We start from the raw sequence: 23,494 nt of genomic DNA on the forward strand, positions 1-23,494 counted from the left end.
TGACAATGAAACTAAACGATTTAGGAGTTGGTTCAGATGGTTCTCCGTCTTTTCGTAGAGCTCCAAAAGCTCGGAAAGCAGTGGAAATAAGAAGCAGCTTTCACAAACCTCAGCTAGACAAAACAAAACTTTTTACAACCTGCAGAATCTGTTACTAGCAGTAATGACGATGAAGATAGAAGTGACAATGAAACTAAACGATTTAGGAGTTGGTTCAGATGGTTCTTGGTCTTCCAAAAGCTCGGAAAGCAGTGGAAGTAACAAGCAGCTTTCACAAATCTCAGTTAGACAGAATAAACTTAAAAAACTTGGATTGAAATGACGCGCTTGGATTCATACTGGAATGTACTGGAGTGAATGCTTCAGTTAAGAGGCTCTATCAAGAAAAAAACGTCACATAAACCAAATTAAAAAATTTGTGATGAAAATATTGAATTCTAGTACCTTCTGAATCTTTTTCCTATTTACTACGCCCTGATATAAATGTATCTCACCTCATAAACAAGATCTTTACTTTCATGGAAGTATCAATCTTATTATACGTGAAAAGTCGTTTTTTTTTATCGCAAAAGTTCAATTACCATCTGATAATGTTAGAATCGCGTATTTAGTATCGATTCTTATAGCCCTTTTCTAACTTCTTTTGTATTCAATTTCGCACCTAACTGCTAATGAAATATTCAGCGCTTCATCTTTCTACGGTTCGTGAAGACGCTTTTTCGCATCTGTGCTTGTATCTAACTACCTTTAGGTTTCTGGGTAAAGCTAGCCGTTAAATTTTATGGGTTATTGTATTGCCTCGACATTGTATAAGCTATTTCGAACAAGTAAATTGTACTAATTATAAATCTTACAGATACAGATGTAATTCCAATAGAAATCGATTGGATAATCGTATAAACAAATCAATTTATCGCATTTGTATATCGAAAACAAACTATTACTTATTTATAATTCGGTTAAAACCATTCCTAAGTTTACTATTTATAAGTTTACTCTACAAACAAACAGATGGCGCGCCTATAAGTTTAAAAGTTCGTAGCTTGATTATGCGTCAGTAACCACAAGAATCCCCCAAGAATCTTTCAATCATTACCAACTGTTATCATGAATTCCTTCCACTGAAGTACAACCTCCTACACCCACCCTACACACTCTTGGTCAATCGTTGGTGCTGCAGGTTTTCTATAACCTGGTGGACCAGCTCTCAAGCTAAATATCCGAAAAAACCTTTCTCTCTATTCGATATTCTAAATCTTCGCTACCTCATCTGGAAAAGTTAGCGAAGACAATCCCGCGCAACCACCACAACTCCGGCCCTAGAAAGGAGCAATTCCTAAACCAGGACCCACTCCAACAAACCCTGTTACTGAAATTTTCGTTATTCTATCAAATCCTATCCAACGAATCTTTCTTTTTAGAGCTGAGCAATAAGAGCTGAATCATCAGCCTTTACAACATCATTAAAGAATCAACCACAACATCAACTCCAAATTCCTAAGATGGTTTTTATCATTTTCATCAATAGCATCAACTTTTGTGGTACTTTAAGTTGTTTGAGACTGTCGATTGCTTGATTGAACTCAATGAATAGTATTATCCTATCCAACTAATCTTTCTCTTTCTTTTTAAATGTTAACTAGGTCTCTTACAAACAGTATGTCACGAGCGTAGGTTTCACGCGCGTGCTACGACCTTGAGTAAACGTCAAATGTCACAATCTGATCTTAGCATCTAATTTTTGATCTTCCAGGTAATATTTCGCGCCTGGTGTCATCATTTCATCAATAGCATCAACTTTTGTGGTACTTTAAGTTGTTTGAGACTGTCGATTGCTTGATTGAACTCAATGAATAGTATTTGATTCTCAATTCTGTTTATATAACTTATTTATAACCTAAAATATTCATTAAACTTACAAAGTTATTGGGAGTTGCGTTATTATTCAGTTCAAAAAACAATTTGGAGCAGCTGTTGGGTTAAAATTTACCTGGAAGGAGAATATCGGTTTCATTTTATACAAACGGGGTTCGGATAGATAAAATCTATTAGAGCGTGAAGGAATATTTGCGAATAAAGTTTTTTACTGCACATATGTAGTGGATGATTTAAAATTTGAGTTTGGGTAAAAATTATCGAATATAAATCACTATGTATAATGTACAATATCATTTTGTGCTTTAATTTAGCCGCGCTGTGTATATTGGAACGATATCTGATTTTTATGGCCATTTTTTCTTATCTCGACAATCCCGTTGACGATATAAACAATAAATAAAAGATGGAGACTGAATTTTCAAGAAGAAAAAACATTAATAATGTAACAAAAACAGGATAAAAGAATTTGATCGGAATTACGTTTATTATAGAATATAAAAGGATATTACAAACCCATATTTTCATTATATTTTTGTTGTTATGAACAAAAATACTTTTCTACTTCTTCTTTTTCGCGTGTTGTGACCTTTGGACCCCATGCTAACTATCATATTGACTATTAGTCCAGTCAATCATGAGGTAATTTTATATATCCGCGATCCTCTCGTTTTTTTGTTCTAGAAAATAGAAAAATCATCCGATTTCAATGAATTTTTTTTTAAAATCTTCGTTTTTACGGCGGATTTACGAACAGAGTTATGGGCATGAAAACGATTTGAAACTTATATTGGTTTCACGGCTTTAAATATTCATAGAAATGCACTCAATCACGTATGATTGTTGATAACTTTTTTCCGAATTAACAAAAGAAGTTGTTTCATTTTTTTTCATAATCTACACAGAAAAACGAACAATTTGAAAAAAAAATTATACACAAATGTTGATTTATCATGTTTTTACAATTGGAAATAGTAACAATTTCTCTTAAAATTGATATTTTAACACATATAACTTGCAGAATCTGTTACTAGCAGTAATAACGATGAAGATAGAAGTGACAATGAAACTAAACGATTTAGGAGTTGGTTCAGATGGTTCTCCGTCTTTTCGTAGAGCTCCAAAAGCTCGGAAAGCAGTGGAAATAACAAGCAGCCTTCACAAACCTCAGTTAGACAGAACAAAACTTTTTAGAACCTGCAGAATCTGTTACTAGCAGTAATGACGATGAAGATAGAAGTGACAATGAAACTAAACGATTTAGGAGTTGGTTCAGATGGTTCTCCGTCTTTTCGTAGAGCTCCAATAGCTCGGAAAGCAGTGGAAATAACAAGCAACTTTCACAAACCTCAGTTAGACAGAACAAAACTTTTTAGAACTTGCAGAATCTGTTACTAGCAGTAATGACGATGAAGATAGAAGTGACAATGAAACTAAACGATTTAGGAGTTGGTTCAGATGGTTCTCCGTCTTTTCGTAGAGCTCCAATAGCTCGGAAAGCAGTGGAAATAACAAGCAACTTTCACAAACCTCAGTTAGACAGAACAAAACTTTTTAGAACTTGCAGAATCTGTTACTAGCAGTAATGACGATGAAGATAGAAGTGACAATGAAACTAAACGATTTAGGAGTTGGTTCAGATGGTTCTCCGTCTTTTCGTAGAGCTCCAAAAGCTCGGAAAGCAGTGGAAATAACAAGCAGCCTTCACAAACCTCAGTTAGACAGAACAAAACTTTTTAGAACCTGCAGAATCTGTTAGTAATAGTAATAACGATGAAGATAGATGTGACAATGAAACTAAACGATTTAGGAGTTGGTTCAGATGGTTCTCCGTCTTTTCGTAGAGCTCCAATAGCTCGGAAAGCAGTGGAAATGACAAGCAGTCTTCACAAACCTCAGTTAGACAGAACAAAACTTTTTAGAACTTGCAGAATCTGTTACTAGCAGTAATGACGATGAAGATAGAAGTGACAATGAAACTAAACGATTTAGGAGTTGGTTCAGATGGTTCTCCGTCTTTTCGTAGAGCTCCAAAAGCTCGGAAAGCAGTGGAAATAAGAAGCAGCTTTCACAAACCTCAGCTAGACAAAACAAAACTTTTTACAACCTGCAGAATCTGTTACTAGCAGTAATGACGATGAAGATAGAAGTGACAATGAAACTAAACGATTTAGGAGTTGGTTCAGATGGTTCTCCGTCTTTTCGTAGAGCTCCAATAGCTCGGAAAGCAGTGGAAATAACAAGCAGTCTTCACAAACCTCAGTTAGACAGAACAAAACTTTTTAGAACTTGCAGAATCTGTTACTAGCAGTAATGACGATGAAGATAGAAGTGACAATGAAACTAAACGATTTAGGAGTTGGTTCAGATGGTTCTCCGTCTTTTCGTAGAGCTCCAAAAGCTCGGAAAGCAGTGGAAATAAGAAGCAGCTTTCACAAACCTCAGCTAGACAAAACAAAACTTTTTACAACCTGCAGAATCTGTTAGTAATAGTAATAACGATGAAGATAGATGTGACAATGAAACTAAACGATTTAAGAGTTGGTTTAGATGGTTCTCCGTCTTTTCGTAGAGCTCCAAAAGCTCGGAAAGCAGTGGAAATAACAAGCAGCCTTCACAAACCTCAGTTAGACAGAACAAAACTTTTTAGAACTTGCAGAATCTGTTAGTAATAGTAATAACGATGAAGATAGATGTGACAATGAAACTAAACGATTTAGGAGTTGGTTCAGATGGTTCTCCGTCTTTTCGTAGAGCTCCAAAAGCTCGGAAAGCAGTGGAAATAACAAGCAGCTTTCACAAATCTCAGCTAGACAGAATAAACTTAAAAAACTTGGATTGAAATGACGCGCTTAGATTCATACTGGAATGTACTGGAGTTAATGCTTCAGTTAAGAGGTTCTATCGTTGTAATTGTCATCAAGGGATCTTTCTTCTTATTAGTAAAGAAAATAATTAATTTCCATATGGAAATTTTAGTCCTCATTATAATTAGTTGCCAAATGGAATATTTCTAGATGGTACAAGTTTGAGAACGGTTTGAGGAATTTAAATACCTCAAAATACAAGTAGAACAACAAAAGAAAAAATTTTTATAGGTCAAGATTCTCAAGGAGTTGAAAGATTTTCCTTGGGACCAATTATACATTCAGTAAACAAGGCGGCTCCCTCGCAAGCGCTTTCAGATAACGGAAGCGAATTTTCGTATGATAAAATGTTTACCATCGAAGAGGGTGTCATCAAGTTCGCCACAATCTTGGGTTAGTTACACAGTGAGTCGAGTAATCGGTCCCAAGTCACTACTTTATCACAAAACATCGACTCATCAAAAGTTCACTAGTTTTAACGTACAAATTTGTTTATGGTAATCTTCCTTTATGATAATCAATCTACATTCTAATGGAATTTCCATTAAAATATTCGATTAATTATGAAATTTGATATTAATGGAGAATTTTCCGGAAGAAAAAAACATCAATTTCAAAACATGTTTTTCATTCAATTACTATAAAGTATTAAACAAAATATATTAGTCGTATGTCATCCCCCCAATGGGGAATCATGTCTAACTAATACTAATATACAACATTTTTCTATTACAGGGGTCATCAAAAAGTATCTAGTATGAACTTTCTTTTGAGATACCTTGTATATGTTTTAGACGAAATTGCGACGTAATATCCCGATGGTTCGACTTCCTTATACCATAAAAATTAACCCCATCGAATCTATCCAGGTGGTGTATAGTAGAATGAATCTCGATCGATCTTAATAACAAGACAAAATTTTCGAGAGTATTTTCATTTTTTTTTGGATACCGTTTCGAACGAAATTGGTAAACTAATGATTTTTTTAATGCTATTAAGGGTAGAAAAAAATGATTTTATAAATGGAACACGTCGTGGAATTTATACAAAACATTAGTATTCTTAGCAATCGCCAGTCGGAGACATAAATAAATTAGAACTTTCCGAAAACGTTGAAGTTACTATATCCTGCGGATCTCCTGAAGTATTGCAATTTAGCGCTGTACTAAAATGGTCAAAAAGATACGGTTCGAGCACTTCTTGAGACTTTCTACTAAAGTAGTGTTGCGAGAAGTGTCCCAGTAATTGAAAAAAGTTAGATTAGTTAGTCGGGCACGTATGAAACTTTTAACCAACATTGTTTTTTATTTTTATCATCTCTACTAGTCGAGAAATATATTTCAGTGAATCACACATGGACCTCAGAGATATTATAACCTCGTTATGAGTTATAAATCAACATAATGTTTGTAGAATTACAGTTTAAACGCTAAAACATAGTTCAAACGAATATATAAGTTGTTTTAACGTACACAAGATCTAAAATCAAGAAATTAATAAATAAATCTTGTTATTACTAGCTTACAACGAAAAGTAAATGTTATATAATGATAGAATTCACTAAATCGTTTCAAAACAGTGAAAGAATTACCAAACAACACCAAAACTTTGCCTTCCAATATAACGTTTTTCACTATCTTTGTAATTGGTTTTTCTTTTCCAGTTCATTGTGTTTTGTCCCGCACTTTTTCCATCCAATAACTCCAAGAAGAAACCCTTCTGGTTGCAGGTGTTTGAATTATAACAAACAACTCGTTTCAAGCAGATTGAGTCGGTGGAAAATTAATTACCAAACAACACCGAAACTTTGCCTTCCAATATAACGTTTTTCACTATCTTTGTAATTGGTTTTTCTTTTCCAGTTCATTGTGTTTTGTCCCGCACTTTTTCCATCCAGTAACTCCAAGAAGAAACCCTTCTGGTTGCAGGTGTTTGAATTATAACAAACAACTCGTTTCAAGCAGATTGAGTCGGTGGAAAATTAATTACCAAACAACACCGAAACTTTGCCTTCCAATATAACGTTTTTCACTATCTTTGTAATTGGTTTTTCTTTTCCAGTTCATTGTGTTTTGTCCCGCACTTTTTCCATCCAGTAACTCCAAGAAGAAACCCTTCTGGTTGCAGGTGTTTGAATTATAACAAACAACTCGTTTCAAGCAGATTGAGTCGGTGGAAAATTAATTACCAAACAACACCGAAACTTTGCCTTCCAATATAACGTTTTTCACTATCTTTGTAATTGGTTTTTCTTTTCCAGTTCATTGTGTTTTGTCCCGCACTTTTTCCATCCAGTAACTCCAAGAAGAAACCCTTCTGGTTGCAGGTGTTTGAATTATAACAAACAACTCGTTTCAAGCAGATTAATTCGGTGGAAAAATAATTACCAAACAACACCGAAACTTTGCCTTCCAATATAACGTTTTTCACTATCTTTGTAATTGGTTTTTCTTTTCCAGTTCATTGTGTTTTGTCCCGCACTTTTTCCATCCAATAACTCCAAGAAGAAACCCTTCTGGTTGCAGGTGTTTGAATTATAACAAACAACTCGTTTCAAGCAGATTGAGTCGGTGGAAAATTAATTACCAAACAACACCGAAACTTTGCCTTCCAATATAACGTTTTTCACTATCTTTGTAATTGGTTTTTCTTTTCCAGTTCATTGTGTTTTGTCCCGCACTTTTTCCATCCAGTAACTCCAAGAAGAAACCCTTCTGGTTGCAGGTGTTTGAATTATAACAAACAACTCGTTTCAAGCAGATTGAGTCGGTGGAAAATTAATTACCAAACAACACCGAAACTTTGCCTTCCAATATAACGTTTTTCACTATCTTTGTAATTGGTTTTTCTTTTCCAGTTCATTGTGTTTTGTCCCGCACTTTTTCCATCCAGTAACTCCAAGAAGAAACCCTTCTGGTTGCAGGTGTTTGAATTATAACAAACAACTCGTTTCAAGCAGATTGAGTCGGTGGAAAATTAATTACCAAACAACACCGAAACTTTGCCTTCCAATATAACGTTTTTCACTATCTTTGTAATTGGTTTTTCTTTTCCAGTTCATTGTGTTTTGTCCCGCACTTTTTCCATCCAGTAACTCCAAGAAGAAACCCTTCTGGTTGCAGGTGTTTGAATTATAACAAACAACTCGTTTCAAGCAGATTAATTCGGTGGAAAAATAATTACCAAACAACACCGAAACTTTGCCTTCCAATATAACGTTTTTCACTATCTTTGTAATTGGTTTTTCTTTTCCAGTTCATTGTGTTTTGTCCCGCACTTTTTCCATCCAATAACTCCAAGAAGAAACCCTTCTGGTTGCAGGTGTTTGAATTATAACAAACAACTCGTTTCAAGCAGATTGAGTCGGTGGAAAATTAATTACCAAACAACACCGAAACTTTGCCTTCCAATATAACGTTTTTCACTATCTTTGTAATTGGTTTTTCTTTTCCAGTTCATTGTGTTTTGTCCCGCACTTTTTCCATCCAGTAACTCCAAGAAGAAACCCTTCTGGTTGCAGGTGTTTGAATTATAACAAACAACTCGTTTCAAGCAGATTGAGTCGGTGGAAAAATAATTACCAAACAACACCGAAACTTTGCCTTCCAATATAACGTTTTTCACTATCTTTGTAATTGGTTTTTCTTTTCCAGTTCATTGTGTTTTGTCCCGCACTTTTTCCATCCAGTAACTCCAAGAAGAAACTCTTCTGGTTGCAGGTGTTTGAATTATAACAAACAACTCGTTTCAAGCAGATTGAGTCGGTGGAAAAATAATTACCAAACAACACCGAAACTTTGCCTTCCAATATAACGTTTTTCACTATCTTTGTAATTGGTTTTTCTTTTCCAGTTCATTGTGTTTTGTCCCGCACTTTTTCCATCCAGTAACTCCAAGAAGAAACCCTTCTGGTTGCAGGTGTTTGAATTATAACAAACAACTCGTTTCAAGCAGATTGAGTCGGTGGAAAAATAATTACCAAACAACACCGAAACTTTGCCTTCCAATATAACGTTTTTCACTATCTTTGTAATTGGTTTTTCTTTTCCAGTTCATTGTGTTTTGTCCCGCACTTTTTCCATCCAATAACTCCAAGAAGAAACCCTTCTGGTTGCAGGTGTTTGAATTATAACAAACAACTCGTTTCAAGCAGATTAATTCGGTGGAAAAATAATTACCAAACAACACCGAAACTTTGCCTTCCAATATAACGTTTTTCACTATCTTTGTAATTGGTTTTTCTTTTCCAGTTCATTGTGTTTTGTCCCGCACTTTTTCCATCCAATAACTCCAAGAAGAAACCCTTCTGGTTGCAGGTGTTTGAATTATAACAAACAACTCGTTTCAAGCAGATTGAGTCGGTGGAAAATTAATTACCAAACAACACCGAAACTTTGCCTTCCAATATAACGTTTTTCACTATCTTTGTAATTGGTTTTTCTTTTCCAGTTCATTGTGTTTTGTCCCGCACTTTTTCCATCCAGTAACTCCAAGAAGAAACCCTTCTGGTTGCAGGTGTTTGAATTATAACAAACAACTCGTTTCAAGCAGATTGAGTCGGTGGAAAATTAATTACCAAACAACACCGAAACTTTGCCTTCCAATATAACGTTTTTCACTATCTTTGTAATTGGTTTTTCTTTTCCAGTTCATTGTGTTTTGTCCCGCACTTTTTCCATCCAGTAACTCCAAGAAGAAACCCTTCTGGTTGCAGGTGTTTGAATTATAACAAACAACTCGTTTCAAGCAGATTAATTCGGTGGAAAAATAATTACCAAACAACACCGAAACTTTGCCTTCCAATATAACGTTTTTCACTATCTTTGTAATTGGTTTTTCTTTTCCAGTTCATTGTGTTTTGTCCCGCACTTTTTCCATCCAGTAACTCCAAGAAGAAACCCTTCTGGTTGCAGGTGTTTGAATTATAACAAACAACTCGTTTCAAGCAGATTGAGTCGGTGGAAAAATAATTACCAAACAACACCGAAACTTTGCCTTCCAATATAACGTTTTTCACTATCTTTGTAATTGGTTTTTCTTTTCCAGTTCATTGTGTTTTGTCCCGCACTTTTTCCATCCAGTAACTCCAAGAAGAAACCCTTCTGGTTGCAGGTGTTTGAATTATAACAAACAACTCGTTTCAAGCAGATTGAGTCGGTGGAAAAATAATTACCAAACAACACCGAAACTTTGCCTTCCAATATAACGTTTTTCACTATCTTTGTAATTGGTTTTTCTTTTCCAGTTCATTGTGTTTTGTCCCGCACTTTTTCCATCCAATAACTCCAAGAAGAAACCCTTCTGGTTGCAGGTGTTTGAATTATAACAAACAACTCGTTTCAAGCAGATTGAGTCGGTGGAAAATTAATTACCAAACAACACCGAAACTTTGCCTTCCAATATAACGTTTTTCACTATCTTTGTAATTGGTTTTTCTTTTCCAGTTCATTGTGTTTTGTCCCGCACTTTTTCCATCCAGTAACTCCAAGAAGAAACCCTTCTGGTTGCAGGTGTTTGAATTATAACAAACAACTCGTTTCAAGCAGATTGAGTCGGTGGAAAAATAATTACCAAACAACACCGAAACTTTGCCTTCCAATATAACGTTTTTCACTATCTTTGTAATTGGTTTTTCTTTTCCAGTTCATTGTGTTTTGTCCCGCACTTTTTCCATCCAGTAACTCCAAGAAGAAACCCTTCTGGTTGCAGGTGTTTGAATTATAACAAACAACTCGTTTCAAGCAGATTGAGTCGGTGGAAAAATAATTACCAAACAACACCGAAACTTTGCCTTCCAATATAACGTTTTTCACTATCTTTGTAATTGGTTTTTCTTTTCCAGTTCATTGTGTTTTGTCCCGCACTTTTTCCATCCAATAACTCCAAGAAGAAACCCTTCTGGTTGCAGGTGTTTGAATTATAACAAACAACTCGTTTCAAGCAGATTAATTCGGTGGAAAAATAATTACCAAACAACACCGAAACTTTGCCTTCTAATATAACGTTTTTCACTATCTTTGTAATTGGTTTTTCTTTTCCAGTTCATTTTCCATCCAGTACCGATTTGCTCAACATTTCCGAACGAATCTTTTATCAATAGTTTTGTTTGCTTGTTGTTGCAAGTTGTTGTTGTAATCAATGGTACAAAAACACCGTAACTGATATCAAATAAAACATTTTAATTTCACTTCAAGAAATCTAAATAAGAAAAATGATTTATGGCAATCTGTTGGGGTAAATTCTGGACAAACTTTGGCAGAATATATCCTATTCTAAGTGATGATTGACGCAGCCAAATTGCTCAAAACATTTGGAAGCCAAAGTGGTGTTCCAAGTTTGAAGACTCCACATTGTTCAGTGATACAATTTGAAAGGCTTTAGTCCAACTAATATGAAAGTTTAACCAGATTCTACTCTGCATTGCAGTGGTCGACCAAATGAGTTGGAGACTCCATGGTACTGGATGAACAAACACTTCCATCGAGTGTTTCGCAGAAATAACCATGGTGGGTCCATCATTTCGTACCAAAAACAAAAAAAAGACTGGAAAGGTATAGAACTAGCTCCAAAGAAGACAAAGACTGTTCTGGTCTGGTTTTCTTGGGATGCTCGTGGGATAATTTCCATTGATTATCGACTGCGGGTATTATACCAAATTTAAGGGTAGAAATCAATCAAAACTGGTTCAGAAAAAAAGTGTTGTTCCATCAAAACAATGCACCAGTTGACAAAACCGTTTATTTGTTTATTTAGAGGAAATATATCTGAACAGCAATGTTTATAAATCAAAATTTTTGCTTCGTATATACTATTTGTGAATTCTGTTTCATTGTCTATCGTATCTATGAATAATTCTCATCGAATGAAAGACATGAACAATGGAAAATGTTTACGTTAAGCTATGGCGTTCATACGAAAAGTTGGACGCATCTAAATTTGAGTATTTCGGTGCACTGTCTGCTTTCAAACGTTTCTCTTTTATTATCGGTGATTCCTATTATTCGGTTTATCGTTTATACGAGTTAAATACCTTCTGCTTTCAACGATACAATTGTTTCTAAAATGGAAATATTTAAATATAGTACAAGATATAAATTAAAAACAAAACGTGAAGGTTGTCGTTTTCTAAAATTGCTAAAATCACTATTAAATTTTTGATTTTTTTACGTGGAAATAACATAAACAACAATTTAAGCTATAAGCCTGTTGACTTGATCGACAATTTTCACAATATTTAAAGATTCTAACCCTTTTTTAGGGGTTGGAATATATTTATTAAGATCTGAAAAACATACTGAAACATCATGCAATCTTTAATTTAATTCTACAATTGTTTATAACTTTCTTAATGTTTCAACTTTTGTTTTATTGAATTTTGACAATAAAGGGTAGTTTTCACCCCTTAAAATGATTTGTATATATTGGCATGAGGTAGATTTTGAAGTGAAGATTGAATATGATTGAATTTCGAAATTTCACGCGAATTCACGCGCCCTGATGGAATTCTGAGGTGGTACCAAATTTTCCATATCATTAAACGGGTTGGGCTGCTTTTTAAGGGTTGAAATTTATTTATTAAGATTCGAAAAACATAAATATCATCCGAAAACATCGTGCGACCTTTATTTTAATATTAAAAATGATTTTTCATTTTTCTAAATGGTTCAAATTTCATTTTATTGAATTTTGACAATAAAGGGTAGTTTTCACCCATTAAAATACTGTGCAGGTATTGACATAGGGTAGATTCTGAAGTGAAGATTGAATTTAAGTGAATTTCGAAATTTCACGCGAATTCACGCGCCCTGATGGAATTCTGAGGTGGTACCAAATTTTTCATATCATTAAACGGGTTGGGCTGCTTTTTAAGGGTTGAAATTTATTTATTAAGATTCGAAAAACATAAATATCATCCAAAAACATCGTGCGACCTTTATTTTAATATTAAAAATGATTTTTCATTTTTCTAAATGGTTCAAATTTCATTTTATTGAATTTTGACAATAAAGGGTAGTTTTCACCCATTAAAATACTGTGCACGTATTGACAGGGTAGATTCTGAAGTGAAGATTAAATTTAAGTGAATTTCGAAATTTCACGCGAATTCACGCGCCCTGATGGAATTCTGAGGTGGTAACATATTTTCCATATCATAAAACGGGTTGGGCTGCTTTTTAAGGGTTGAAATTTATTTATTAAGATTCGAAAAACATAAATATCATCCGAAAACATCGTGCGACCTTTATTTTAATATTAAAAATGATTTTTCATTTTTCTAAATGGTTCAAATTTCATTTTATTGAATTTTGACAATAAAGGGTAGTTTTCACCCATTAAAATACTGTGCAGGTATTGACATAGGGTAGATTCTGAAGTGAAGATTGAATTTAAGTGAATTTCGAAATTTCACGCGAATTCACGCGCCCTGATGGAATTCTGAGGTGGTACCAAATTTTTCATATCATTAAACGGGTTGGGCTGCTTTTTAAGGGTTGAAATTTATTTATTAAGATTCGAAAAACATAAATATCATCCAAAAACATCGTGCGACCTTTATTTTAATATTAAAAATGATTTTTCATTTTTCTAAATGGTTCAAATTTCATTTTATTGAATTTTGACAATAAAGGGTAGTTTTCACCCATTAAAATACTGTGCACGTATTGACATAGGGTAGATTCTGAAGTGAAGATTGAATTTAAGTGAATTTCGAAATTTCACGCGAATTCACGCGCCCTGATGGAATTCTGAGGTGGTACCAAATTTTTCATATCATTAAACGGGTTGGGCTGCTTTTTAAGGGTTGAAATTTATTTATTAAGATTCGAAAAACATAAATATCATCCAAAAACATCGTGCGACCTTTATTTTAATATTAAAAATGATTTTTCATTTTTCTAAATGGTTCAAATTTCATTTTATTGAATTTTGACAATAAAGGGTAGTTTTCACCCATTAAAATACTGTGCACGTATTGACAGGGTAGATTCTGAAGTGAAGATTAAATTTAAGTGAATTTCGAAATTTCACGCGAATTCACGCGCCCTGATGGAATTCTGAGGTGGTACCAAATTTTTCATATCATTAAACGGGTTGGGCTGCTTTTTAAGGGTTGAAATTTATTTATTAAGATTCGAAAAACATAAATATCATCCGAAAACATCGTGCGACCTCTATTTTAATATTAAAAATGATTTTTTATTTTTCTAAATAGTTCAAATTTCATTTTATTGAATTTTGACAATAAAGGGTAGTTTTCACCCATTAAAATACTGTGCACGTATTGACAGGGTAGATTCTGAAGTGAAGATTAAATTTAAGTGAATTTCGAAATTTCACGCGAATTCACGCGCCCTGATGGAATTCTGAGGTGGTACCAAATTTTTCATATCATTAAACGGGTTGGGCTGCTTTTTAAGGGTTGAAATTTATTTATTAAGATTCGAAAAACATAAATATCATCCAAAAACATCGTGCGACCTCTATTTTAATATTAAAAATGATTTTTTATTTTTCTAAATAGTTCAAATTTCATTTTATTGAATTTTGACAATAAAGGGTAGTTTTCACCCATTAAAATACTGTGCACGTATTGACATAGGGTAGATTTTGAAGTGAAGATTAAATTTAAGTGAATTTCGAAATTTCACGCGAATTCACGCGCCCTGATGGAATTCTGAGGTGGTAACATATTTTCCATATCATAAAACGGGTTGGGCTGCTTTTTAAGGGTTGAAATTTATTTATTAAGATTCGAAAAACATAAATATCAACCTAAAACATCGTGCGACCTTCATTTTAATACTAAAAATGATTTTTCATTTTTCTAAATGGTTCAAATTTCATTTTATTGAATTTTGACAATAAAGGGTAGTTTTCACCCTATACAATAATATGCATGTATCGGCATAGGGTATATTTTGAAGTAAAGGGTAAATAGAACTGAATTTCAAAATTTCACGCGAATTCACGCGCCCTGAGGGAATTCTGAGGTGGTAACATATTTTCCATATCATAAAACGGGTTGGGCTGCTTTTTAAGGGTTGAAATTTATTTATTAAGATTCGAAAAACATAAATATCATCCGAAAACATCGTGCGACCTTTATTTTAATATTAAAAATGATTTTGTATTTTTCTAAATAGTTCAAATTACATTTTATTGAATTTTGACAATAAAGGGTAGTTTTCACCCTATACAATAATATGCATGTATCGGCATAGGGTATATTTTGAAGTAAAGGGTAAATAGAACTGAATTTCAAAATTTCACGCGAATTCACGCGCCCTGAGGGAATTCTGAGGTGGTAACATATTTTCCATATCATAAAACGGGTTGGACTGCTTTTTAAGGGTTGAAATTTATTTATTAAGATTCGAAAAACATAAATATCAACCTAAAACATCGTGCGACCTTCATTTTAATACTAAAAATGATTTTTCATTTTTCTAAATGGTTCAAATTTCGTTTTATTGAATTTTGACAATAAAGGGTAGTTTTCACCCATTAAAATACTATGCACGTATTGACATAGGGTAGATTCTGAAGTGAAGATTAAATTTAAGTGAATTTCGAAATTTCACGCGAATTCACGCGCCCTGAGGGAATTCTGAGGTGGTAACATATTTTCCATATCATAAAACGGGTTGGACTGCTTTTTAAGGGTTGAAATTTATTTATTAAGATTCGAAAAACATAAATATCATCCGAAAACATCGTGCGACCTTTATTTCAATACCACAAACGATTTTTTATTTTTCTAAATGGTTCAAATTTCATTTCATTGAATTTTGACAATAAAGGGTAGTTTTCACCCATTAAAATACTGTGCACGTATTGGCATAGGGTAGATTCTGAAGTGAAGATTAAATATAAGTGAATTTCAAAATTTCACTCGAATTCACGCGCCCTGATGGAATTCCGAGGTGGTAATATTATTTTAACGTTGTTCACTGGACTATAAACGCTTTTTAAACTTCTGGCTATTGGTTACCTTCGTTTCCTGTACTAAATATAGAAACTATGATATTAAATTTGGAAAATTTATTTATTTAGAGGAAATGTATCTGGACCACAATGCTCAATGTTCATTCAAAATTTTTGCTTCACATTTACTACCTGTAGAACCTGTTTCTTCGACTAGCGCCTTCTCTGTCGAAATGTTGACTCTCCTCGTCACGGATTTACTCGATAATCTATGGAATTTGGCATCCAAAACGTTCGGTCTACTTTCTCTCACTTTTCTGTAACTTTCCGATATGATACTTTCGCAAGGGGTATAATCAACTACTAAATCGCCTTCTTGCCAAAAATCTTGTCTCTCGTTTTTCCACGCGAGCAGCGCCAAAAGTCTCTGTTTACCTTCTTCGTCGTCGTCTCCGGCTTTCTTCAATACGTCTATGTACTTTGGTAGCAACTGGAGGCCCGAAGAAATGGCTCTCAAATTTTCAGCCACCTTAATTTCCGGTAACGTAGTTTCGCAATTTTTGAAAATGTCTATGCATTTTTCCAATAGCGGCGACGCTTTCTGCGATTCTCCTATCGATAGATAATATTCCGCTAAATTTTTATAAGCTTGTCCCAAATAAAAGGGCAAATCGTTTTCCTCCGCATCGTTTTTCAATTCCATCAATACATTCAACGACGCGTTTATACAACCGTCCATTAAATAAGCTTTGGCTAAATGAATTTTGATTTTACAAACTTCTTCAATAGTTCCGAACCTCGCTTGGATACAAATCGCTCGGTTGAACGAATTCACGGCGGATTTCGGAAGATTTCCCTGCATCTCGCATATTCCCTTCAATACTGAAACATGAATTTTCGTCAAGCGACTAAAAAAAATCGTCACTCGTATAAAACTAGAGAAATCACATCAAAAGTGACCTCTTGTAAATCGAAATCTATAACGAAATGAAAAATGAGAAGGTTTCCTAGAGATAAATCAGAAGAAATACTGTAAATAAACCGCTTGCTACTAAAAGAAATTGTATATAAATAAGCATAAAACGAGTTCCGTTGTTTATAAAATGAATTTTTCAAATTTACTATTCAAGTTTCTATATTTAGTACAGGAAACTAAGGCAACAAATAGCCAGAAGTCTAAAAAGTGTGTTTAGTCCAGTGAACAACGTTAAACCACCTCAGAATTCCATCAGGGCGCGTGAATTCGCGTGAAATTTTGAAATTCACTTATATTTAATCTTCACTTCAAAATCTACCTCATGTCAATATATACAAATCATTTTAAGGGGTGAAAACTACCCTTTAGTGTCGAAATTTTATAAAACGAAATTTGAACCATTTGGAAAAATGTAAATCGTTTCTGTTACCACGTCTGGTTAACCAACAAATCGATTTTTTCTTTCGCGAGGATTCATCCTCGACCACTAAATCATCAAATTCTCAAGACACTAAATCTGATTGAATTGATTGATTTGGTTGAAGATTTAAATCTATCTAAAGAGAAATATCTCAAGTTCTGGGTTTAAAATCTTCATTCCTGTTAAACCACAAACGATTTTTTATTTTTCCAAATGGTTCAAATTTCGTTTTATAGAATTTTGACACTAAAGGGTAGTTTTCACCCCTCAAAATGATTTTTATATATTGGCATGAAATATATTTTGGAATAAAGATTGAATATAATTGAAATTCAAAATTTCACGCGAATTCACGCGCCCTGATGGAATTTTGAGGTGGTACTAAATTTTTAACGTTGTTCACTGGACTATACACGAGTTTTAAACTTCTCGCTATTTGTTGCCTTCGTTTCCTGTACTAAATATAGAAACTATAATATTAAATTTGAAAATTTATTTATTAAGATTCGAAAAACATAAATGATGGAATTCTAAGGTGGTAACATATTTTTCATATCATTAAACGGGTTGGGCTGCTTTTTAAGGGTTGAAATTTATTTATTAACATTCGAATAACATAAATATCATCCTAAAACGTCGTTCGATCTTTATTTTGATCCTAAAAATGATTTTTCATTTTTCCAAATGCATCAACTTTTGTTTTATTGAATTTTGACAAATAAAGGGTAATTTTCACCCCTTAAAATGATTTGTATATATTGACATGAGGTAGATTTTGAAGTGAAGATTAAATATGATTGAATTTCAAAATTTCACGCGAATACACACGACCTGATGGAATTCTGAGGTGGTACCAAATTTTTCATATCATTAAACGGGTTGGGCTGCTTTTTAAGGGTTGAAATTTATTTATTAAGTTTCGAAAAACGTAAATATCATCCGAAAACATTGTGCGACCTTCATTTTAATACCACAAACGATTTTTTATTTTTCTAAATGGTTCAAATTTCATTTTATTGAATTTTGACAATAAAGGGTAGTTTTCACCCTTTAAAATACTATGCACGTAATGGCATAGGGTAGATTTTGAATTGAAGATTAAATATAAGTGAATTTCAAAATTTCACGCGAATTCATGCGCCCTGATGGAATTCTGAGGTGGTTTAACGTTGTTCACTGGACTATACACACTTTTTAAACTTCTAGCTATTTATTGCCATCGTTCCCTGTACTAAATACGATATTAAATTTGATAAATTTATTTATAAATAACGGAACTCGGTTTATGCTTATTTGTATATAATTTCTTTTAGTAGCAAGCGGTTTATCTACAGTATTTCTTCTGATTTATCTCTAGGAAAGTTCGTTTATCGATTTACTTTTCTAGTAAATGTAGAAAATAGTTTTGAGATAGAAATATAAGTATAAAATATAGCGCAATAAGTTTAATTTCAAATAAACAGTTGTAGTGAATTAATAAAAGTTTATAAGCGATATTTCTAAGTAAATTATTTCAAGTTAAGTGTATTGTATAGTGTATAAATAAAGTATGAATATAAGAGATGGTGTTAAATTCTTCACAGGAATAGAAAGAGTGTAAATAAATACGAAAAATGTTTTAATACTAACAATACGAGTAATATTTTGTAATTTACTGTAATTTACAGATTTCCTCGGGATTACGATCGTTTTTAGTTGCTCACCCTGTATTTATGACTCGAATAATCGAAATTCTCGGAAAAATATAAACTAAAAACTTTTCTTTTCTCCAATTTTCATATAAATATGTATTCTAAGATATGACAAGATGGCAGCTCGAATAAATTGAAAATGGATGTTGAAACAAAATTTTCTCGATACATATACGAGAATTTCCAAGTTTCTAATTTTACTATAATTAAAAAATAAGAACGAAATACGTCGAAAAGTAGTTTAGAGCGAGAAAACTTTGCCGCATCAATTTAGAAACACCTTGAATTTGAATTTTCGTCTATAATGACGATGAAAATTTTTACCTAGAGCTTGAGCTTCGCCGTCTCTGTAGCAAGCTTCGGCTGCGCGTTTTCTCGCTTGATCCGCTAAGATAATCGCTTTCCCGGCATCCGCTTCCAACATTCGTTTCACTTCCGTTATTAAACATTCAAACATAGCTTGGTTGGTGTGCATGTACAACGTCCCCGCCATTTGCGGAAAATAGTGCTTGCAAGTCCACATTTTATTCCTAGCCAAGCAATGCACCACTTTCAGTTGCTTCAAAGCACTGTCGTACTCTTTCAAATTATCCAGTAGATATTGAGCGTAGACGTATCTACTTAGAGCCTCGAATTTGCTACCGATTTTCGTGAAATATGAAGATGACAACATGATGGTATGTAAGAGGATTTGCTCGCCCACCCACCACCAATCGGAATTCCCGAAAGCGAAATCTACCCCTAATTTTAGAATGATATGGCATTCCTCCGAAAGGTAATCCTTTCTTTTTAACGATTCTGATTCTTGGAGATTTTTCGCTAATGTTTCCAATTCGTTTTTGGCGAATTTCAGTTGTGGTAAGATGAAGACGCTGCTACCGGGAGCCGATTCTTTCCTAAGCTCGTCTTGGTAGGCGATCAGGGCTCCAATCAGAGCAGCGCTGTCCGGGTAACCGCATTCGTGTAAATTGGTTATTAGAGCTTCGTGGAACGGTAATCTGAATTGACGGATTTCCATTATGTCATATCTTGGTAGGGATTTTCTCATTTTTTCCACTTCCAACTTTATATCGCGTCGTCTGTCGTGTTTTTTCGTCATTCTAATAAAATCGATATCCATTCTATTCGATGCGGATCCTTCCGAAATTCTGGACTTTCTTTGTTTCGGAAAAATATCCAGCAACGACGTAGCGCATACCTCCTCGTCTTCGCTTAATTTTCTATTTGTTTTTTTGAGCGAAACCATATTCGGTTTCGAAAACGATTTTGATATTTACAAACAGTTTTGAAGTAGACAGTCATTTCAAATAAACGTCAAATTGATTCATAATATTTGATTTGAGAACTCACCGCTCTGAACAATATTATTTCCGATCGTTATCTCGGAAAAATAGATAATTTATAAAGTATTTATTATTAGCGCAAAAAAGCCCAAAATCCAGGACGCATTTTCAATTAAAACGTCTTCAGTTTTCTTTTCAACGTCAAGTAGACGTCATAATACGAAAATTTATATGTTGTCACTTGTCACTACACCATTATGATAAGTTTATGCTAAAAAAGAAGAATTTAAATAGTAAAGAAGAATTACCATATAAAGGGAAACATTCAGCTATGAAGCTGATGATAATATACTATACGAGGTCTGGCTATTAAACAACGAGACTGCGCGCTTGTCTATACATGTCTCAAAATAGGTGAAACTAATAAAAGCGTCTAGAAAATAGAGCGAAATTGAGGCCAATGAAATTCATTTATTATTAATATGAACAACGATATTTACATTGAACGTTTTGATCGAAATTGAGGCTAGAAAGTGAGTTTGTAACCTAATAAGTGAAACTAATAGAAGCGCCTAAAATATAGAGCGAAATTGAGGCTATTGAGATTCAGTTACAAATTTCCTTTATTATTGATATGAACAACGATAATTTTATTGAACATTTCGATCGAAATTGAGGCTAGAAAGTGAGTTTGTAAACTAATAAGTGAAACTAATAGAAGCGCCTAAAATATAGAGCGAAATTGAGGCTATTGAGATTCAGTTACAAATTTCATTTATTATTTATATGAACAACGATAATTTTATTGAACATTTCGATCGAAATTGAGGCTAAAAAGTCAGTTTGTAAACTAATAAGTGAAACTAATAAAAGCGCCTAAAATATAGAGCGAAATTGAGGCTAATGATATTCACTTACAAATTTCATTTATTATTTATATGAACAACGATATTTTTATTGAACATTTTGATCGAAATTGAGGCTAGAAAGTGAGTTTGTAAACTAATAAGTGAAACTAATAGAAGCGCCTAAAATATAGAGCGAAATTGAGGCTATTGAGATTCAGTTACAAATTTCATTTATTATTTATATGAACAACGATAATTTTATTGAACATTTCGATCGAAATTGAGGCTAAAAAGTCAGTTTGTAAACTAATAAGTGAAACTAATAAAAGCGCCTAAAATATAGAGCGAAATTGAGGCTAATGATATTCACTTACAAATTTCATTTATTATTTATATGAACAACGATATTTTTATTGAACATTTTGATCGAAATTGAGGCTAAAAAGTCAGTTTGTAAACTTATAAGTGAAACTAATAGAAGCGCATAAAATATAGAGCGAAATTGAGGCTAAAGAGGTTCAGTTACAAATTTCCTTTATTATTGATATGAACAACGATAATTTTATTGAACATTTCGATCGAAATTGAGGCTAAAAAGTCAGTTTGTAAACTTATAAGTGAAACTAATAAAAGCGCCTAAAATATAGAGCGAAATTGAGGCTAATGAGATTCATTTACAAATTTCGTTTATTATTTATATGAAAAACGATATGTTTATTGAACATTTTGATCGAAATTGAGGCTGGAAAGTGAGTTTGTAAACTTATAAGTGAAACTAATAGAAGCGCCTAAAATATAGAGCGAAATTGAGGCTAATGATATTCACTTACAAATTTCATTTATTATTTATATGAACAACGATATTTTTATTGAACATTTCGATCGAAATTGAGGCTAAAAAGTCAGTTTGTAAACTTATAAGTGAAACTAATAAAAGCGCCTAAAATATAGAGCGAAATTGAGGCTAATGAGATTCATTTACAAATTTCGTTTATTATTTATATGAACAACGATATTTTTATTGAACATTTCGATCGAAATTGAGGCTAAAAAGTCAGTTTGTAAACTTATAAGTGAAACTAATAAAAGCGCCTAAAATATAGAGCGAAATTGAGGCTAATGATATTCACTTACAAATTTCATTTATTATTTATATGAACAACGATATTTTTATTGAACATTTCGATCGAAATTGAGGCTAAAAAGTCAGTTTGTAAACTTATAAGTGAAACTAATAAAAGCGCCTAAAATATAGAGCGAAATTGAGGCTAATGAGATTCATTTACAAATTTCGTTTATTATTTATATGAACAACGATATTTTTATTGAACATTTCGATCGAAATTGAGGCTAAAAAGTCAGTTTGTAAACTTATAAGTGAAACTAATAAAAGCGCCTAAAATATAGAGCGAAATTGAGGCTAATGAGATTCATTTACAAATTTCATTTATTATTTATATGAACAACGATATTTTTATTGAACATTTTGATCGAAATTGAGGCTGGAAAGTGAGTTTGTAAACTTATAAGTGAAACTAATAGAAGCGCCTAAAATATAGAGCGAAATTGAGGCTAATGATATTCACTTACAAATTTCATTTATTATTTATATGAACAACGATATTTTTATTGAACATTTCGATCGAAATTGAGGCTAAAAAGTCAGTTTGTAAACTTATAAGTGAAACTAATAAAAGCGCCTAAAATATAGAGCGAAATTGAGGCTAATGAGATTCATTTACAAATTTCGTTTATTATTTATATGAACAACGATAATTTTATTGAACATTTCGATCGAAATTGAGGCTAAAAAGTCAGTTTGTAAACTTATAAGTGAAACTAATAAAAGCGCCTAAAATATAGAGCGAAATTGAGGCTAATGAGATTCACTTACAAATTTCATTTATTATTTATATGAACAACGATATTTTTATTGAACATTTTGATCGAAATTGAGGCTAAAAAGTCAGTTTGTAAACTTATAAGTGAAACTAATAGAAGCGCATAAAATATAGAGCGAAATTGAGGCTAATGAGGTTCAGTTACAAATTTCATTTATTATTTATATGAACAACGATATTTTTATTGAACATTTTGATCGAAATTGAGGCTAAAAAGTCAGTTTGTAAACTTATAAGTGAAACTAATAAAACCGCCTAAAATATAGAGCGAAATTGAGGCTAAAGAGATTCAGTTACAAATTTCATTTATTATTTATATGAAAAACGATATTTATATTGAACGTTTTGATCGAAATTGAGGCTGGAAAGTAAGTTTGTAAACTTATAAGTGAAACTAATAAAAGCGCCTAAAATATAGAGCGAAATTGAGGCTAAAGAGATTCAGTTACAAATTTCATTTATTATTTATATGAAAAACGATATTTATATTGAACGTTTTGATCGAAATTGAGGCTGGAAAGTAAGTTTGTAAACTTATAAGTGAAACTAATAAAAGCGCCTAAAATATAGAGCGAAATTGAGGCTAAAGAGATTCAGTTACAAATTTCATTTATTATTTATATGAAAAACGATATTTATATTGAACGTTTTGATCGAAATTGAGGCTGGAAAGTAAGTTTGTAAACTTATAAGTGAAACTAATAAA

General features: G+C 32.9%; 2 protein-coding genes across 2 annotated transcripts in view; both read right to left on the reverse strand.

The window, feature by feature from the left end:
• LOC130896609 (zwei Ig domain protein zig-8-like) overlaps positions 1–23,494 on the reverse strand; it is a 216,545-nt gene that overhangs the window by 140,981 nt on the left and 52,070 nt on the right. The window lies entirely within an intron of this gene.
• Positions 15,780–20,243, reverse strand: LOC130896606 (uncharacterized). The gene is made up of 2 exons (XM_057804802.1): positions 19,081–20,243; positions 15,780–16,550 (listed from the first exon to the last, which is right to left on the reverse strand). The coding sequence occupies exons 1-2, from the start codon at positions 20,000–20,002 to the stop codon at positions 15,823–15,825; spliced, it is 1,650 nt and encodes a 549-aa protein (XP_057660785.1). The 5' UTR covers positions 20,003–20,243; the 3' UTR covers positions 15,780–15,822.

Source organism: Diorhabda carinulata, chromosome 7, assembly GCF_026250575.1.
Source record: "Diorhabda carinulata isolate Delta chromosome 7, icDioCari1.1, whole genome shotgun sequence".
Lineage (NCBI taxonomy): Eukaryota > Metazoa > Arthropoda > Insecta > Coleoptera > Chrysomelidae > Diorhabda > Diorhabda carinulata.